Source organism: Penaeus vannamei, chromosome 7 (genome assembly GCF_042767895.1).
Source record: "Penaeus vannamei isolate JL-2024 chromosome 7, ASM4276789v1, whole genome shotgun sequence".
Lineage (NCBI taxonomy): Eukaryota > Metazoa > Arthropoda > Malacostraca > Decapoda > Penaeidae > Penaeus > Penaeus vannamei.
The window spans coordinates 13,544,431-13,549,430 of NC_091555.1; the positions used below are offsets into that span (position 1 = coordinate 13,544,431).

The 5,000-nt window shown below is 36.8% G+C and overlaps 1 protein-coding gene across 5 annotated transcripts in view; it reads right to left on the reverse strand.

Annotated features, from left to right (window-relative positions):
* Positions 1 to 5,000, reverse strand: part of LOC113800036 (PRELI domain-containing protein 1, mitochondrial) — a 16,532-nt gene that overhangs the window by 11,423 nt on the left and 109 nt on the right. The window contains exons 1-2 of one of the 5 annotated variants that reach the window (XM_070123530.1): positions 4,998 to 5,000; positions 1,248 to 1,328 (exon numbers count right to left, since the gene is read on the reverse strand). The exon at positions 4,998 to 5,000 is cut by the window's right edge and continues 68 nt beyond it. Coding sequence is in view for 2 of the 5 variants with exons in the window: in XM_070123526.1 (XP_069979627.1) it covers positions 1,237 to 1,258 (22 nt within the window). In the remaining 3 variants the exon portion in view is untranslated. Of the gene's footprint in view, positions 1 to 1,236; positions 1,329 to 4,540; positions 4,872 to 4,997 lie in introns of those variants that run through there. The other 4 variants (XM_070123528.1, XM_070123527.1, XM_070123529.1 and 1 more) reach the window with 4 other exon arrangements.

Genomic DNA, 5,000 nt, shown 5'->3' on the forward strand with positions numbered 1-5,000 from the left:
TAACTAAACAGGGGAATACTGTACCCATGGCTACCTGAGGCCTTCCAGAACTGTCCCTAAGCCACTCTTTTATCCTTTCAACACATCTATCACATCTTGGACAAAAGAAGGGTTTGGAGTAGAGAAGGGAAAGGAAAGGGGTAGATGAAAATTGGTTGAGCTGAGGGCTGAGGCCCAAGGTAGGGGAGATCCCCAACATTGGGCCTCAGTCTATATCTGTTAAGTTACCACAACAACAATGGGCATGGGATTGGGGGTTTAACTTATTGAATAATAACTAGTTGGCACCACAGTATAAATTAAATTGGGACAAAGTAAATGCTCAGCTTCAAAAGGAAGGGATGCTATCTAAACCTAATTCTTTAGTTCATAAAATCAATATTCACATATATTGCTTGTACATTGCTGTTTACTAAAATAACCTACTACAACAATATTGCCCTAACTTTGTGCTGATTTAAAACCATATACATGTTTTTTGCTCCTAATCTGGTCCTATTTTTAATAATCATCACCCCAAAAATATACATGGCTTTACAAGTTACATTGTTATATACAGAAATATATGAGCAAAAATAGAGATCCAAAAACTTTTTGGGGAGACACTGCCCCCCATTAAGGAACCCCCAAAAGTTTCAAACAGGATGCACAATACTAAAATGCCTACGATGAAATTTGAAGAATCACTGTTTTGTCAATTTTACCCCCATTACCCCTCTTTTGTTTAGTATAGTCCCTTGAAAATGACTATCAATGTCATCCTATTCCTCCAAATACTTGTATGCATTATGTCTTTGAAGCATGAAACATAAGACATTGTTGGTTTCACCCTAATCAACTCCATGCCTGTTGGCTCTGCCAAAGGCCAACATACCTACAATACATATACTTTGGTAAAGATACAATTACATGAGGAAAACTGTGTGTGCATTGCAGTTACACCACATGCCCAAGCCTACTACTTCCACACACATGCTGGTCATATTGCTTCAAAAGTATTCACTGCCAGTATAGCTGTTAAATTAAATATTTTATATAAATAATAAATAGGTTACATATTACATTTATGTCAATATATACTTTTATGTCAATATTTACTTGATTTAAAAGTTTCTATCAGCATACAAATTTGTACATCTGAGGAAAAAAACAGACAATGCAAGGCAAGTGAGGACAGACAGAGTCAGGTCTCAGTTGATTTGACTATCTGATAGACAGCAACATCATCATACCCACAGTGTACGTACTCCAGTGTCATAAACGTTGCCCACTTTTATAAGGCTCCATCTTGCAAGATTTTTTTTTGGTAGAGATGTGTTGGCCTTTGTCTGTGGACAAAGCACAGAGGACACAAGAATTGCCTGACCCTGCACCACTATCAAGCCTTTCCTCAAAGATCAATATTTCAAGTGGATTTTGACAGCAAATATATCTAACAAAATAAAATAATTTGAAAGCTACAATTACTGAAAAGCATATTGAAACTGCAAGAAACTGTTCACTGAAATAACTTTGGATTTTACATATCATGCCACTGAGTGTTTAGGAAGTGGACACGAAAATTTAGTGCTTTGTGGTGCCATAATGAGTCTCTGTAATAAAGAAATGGAGACATCAACATGCAAAAACCTTTGCCAGCTTTCAGCTTGTAGACAAACACCAAAATTACCTACAGGACAAGTTAATAAAGTCAGTCAACAAACTATGACCTTTAAGCCATCTTTTTCTGTATAACAGTAATATGTAATAACAATAACTGCTGTGAGTCATTCCTTGGTAATTACTGAACCCTTGACCACATTTGTATACAACGAAGGGCCTTATAGAAAACATTTTCGCACAACCTAACATAGTGCCAAACAAAGCTTTGTACTTATAATCACTTAACAGTTACCGTAGAACTTATAATCACTGGTACTAATGCTGCGTTCGGAACTCCTCATCTTGCTCGTCCAGACAAGTTGGACAAGATGTTTTGACTGTTCGGAACCTCTACTTTTTCATCCCGAACAAGTTGTCCTTCTTGTTCATCTCACCCTTCTTCACAGCTGGGCATGCAGGACTAGATGATGTCACATTAGCATTTGTATGAAATGACAGTTCCAGGCAACCATAAGATATGGATAGATAATTTTATTACCTTTATTGATATTATTAAAGGATATTTTCTTGTTTCTCTGTAACAGGTAAGTTAAACATGCACAAAAGGAGTTACAAAACCTATGCAGCATACAAAATAAAAACACCAGAATGATAAAATAGTTTGTTTTTTTTCTTCTTTCTTTTTATTCCTGAAGTTGTTTGCATTCTGGGCAACGAAGGCCTTGGAGGTTCCGAGCGCAGGCTTGGGTAATTGTTAGAGAGAGTGACGCATCCTCCCAGAGACTAAGACGAAAAAAATTGATGTTTTTCTGCATGAAATCCTATGATTTCATAGATCTTCGGCATTGTTTTTTCTGCAAATAAATCGTTCATGAGATCGAGTACCATTTCTCCATCGACGATATTGATTTGATAGTCCTGTTAGTAGGGGAGGGCATGAAGTATATCAGGGAAATTATGAGGTAAAACAAGCTTAAATAAGAAGAATAATGATCAAAAATGCATAAAACTAACACAAAATATGCTTAAAATTGGCCAATGAAACTCTAAGGATGTAACCACCATCTTTGAAATTCTACGGCTGACGCGTCAGAAATCAAAAACTCTACAGGAACCCAACCCACAATGCAGCAAAACTCTACGGGAATTCACACGTTCCAATCCCCCCTAAAATACATATTGATCAATAACCCAACATAATATATCAATATAAATTCCCGTAATTAGGCAAGACACGAGCTGCATTCACACTGTAAAAAAATAATAAACCAAATACCTTTATATCTGGAAACGTGAAACTTTCGTTGTTTCTTTGTACTGTTGAGATTGCTTTGATTTTAATCACCTTTTTCGACATTTGGATGGGCTCAGATATAAGACTGGGATGGTTACTAAAATCAAATTATTCTTCGATGCCACTGTAAAAGTCTTAAAAAGACCCCAGAATCAACACAATACTGGAAACGCAACATTTCTCACCGGCTTTCAATCTCGAAATGAGTGGGTCGATGAGCTGTTAACCTGTGGCTGGCACAAAGAAGTGTGAAACACTCGATGCGTAGGATTCTATATGAGGGTATAAATATTAAAATATGCAAATAAAGTATAATAACATTACTAAAAGACTTTAAAGGCATAAATGTGTACCAGCAGACACAGATAATTAGCTAAATATCGTTTTGCCAAGTGCGTAATGATACATAGACTAGTTCGCGAATGCAAAAATGCGTTCATGGGTCAGTGTTGTGTTTTTCTTCGCAAGATAAACAAAGCTCATTGACTTTGAATTTGAAAGGCGGCTGCGCGTTATATTTTCATCATTTAGCGGTGACTATAAGGCCTGCGCATCTTAAACTATATTTTATCCCCTTCTATTTTTCTATAAGATGGCAGTGTCCATTTCCCTCTATCTACACATGTCGTAAATAACTTATTCCCAGCCTTGTTGTCCTGCTGATCCTGACAAGTTGTCTGAGCGACCAAGACGAGGAGTTCCAAAAGCAGCAGGAGTGACTACTTCAAATGCTCAACAATGCTTCTTGAGTACAGTGATTGGTTAATGTTACCGAGGGTGATGCCACTGAGTTTCTTCTGCTTTTTCTTCCATGAGCTACTGCAGGCTTACCTTCATTTTCTGCTTATTGTTTTCATTAGTTAACTGGGTATTTCTTAAAACTAGGACTGCATTTGGCTCAGTTAATCCCATTATCCCCACAGCCCACATGCCCTCAGAGTTCCTGGAAAAGCCAACAGACCTCAATCACATAATTGACAAGGTGGAAACTTGCTGACCTTTTGCCAGACTTCTTAAAATTCCTTATTACTGTCATTAATAATCTGTAAAAGATCTCATACCTACATATACGGCCGGTTTGTTAGAATTGTGCAAGGCCCGACCCAAATAATATTCGTATACTTGACATGCATAAATAAAGAAATAAATGCATATTTATAAATCCAGACATACATATCAACCCAGGTAATAGATGGTTAAATGTATATCTATCAGATATATAGACAGATATGTCTTTATTTCTGCATCTGTATGTATGAAAATTCATTGGGTCAGGCCTGGCACAATTTTAACAAACCGGCTGATAGTCTCTACCATATGTAAAGTCCTACTCAACTTCTAATAGCTATTCTTATGAAATGTGCTTGCAGATGCAGAACTGCAAGTGCAACTCTTACATCAACTATTTTAATGCAACTACAAATTGGACATACATTTTAATTTATTTTTTGAAGGTACTACACATTCCAGCATCTACATTCTCTGGCCCATTTAAAATTGCTATAAATAAACCAATTCTTCTGGCACTGCATGTGATCAGTGCCATCTGGCAAAACTGATGTCATGACAGCAAAGTACAAGATAATTAACAATTGTTTAAATGGTCTTCTTCAAGAGATAAAACGTGTTCAAAGCTCTCATTACCTGGCTATAAGCTTCGATCTTGGCCACAAACGATAAAAATAGTCACAGCTATGCAATACAGCCTTGCATCACAGCTATGCAATACAACCTTGCATCTTCAACACGCAGCAAAATACACACGACGATCTTCAACATCTCTCTATGTTACACGAAGAACAAAGTTTTGTTGCTTGCAAACGAGAAAATTACAAGTGCTTGTGATTTCTGGGTCACGTTTCAAGGGAACCAACTTTATCACTACCCTCAACGAGACTGATAACACCTTATCGTGAATGGGAATGCCAAGCACTTATATCAACTTTATCTTTAACTTAAGCAAAAAAAATAACATATAAATTACTGTTATCAGAACGTGACTAAAAACACGTTTATGCCGGACCTTCTCGAATTGAATTTCCTTATCTTTTCGACATCATTTCTTAACCTGTTTCTCTTAATCATATATATCATGCCTCACCTC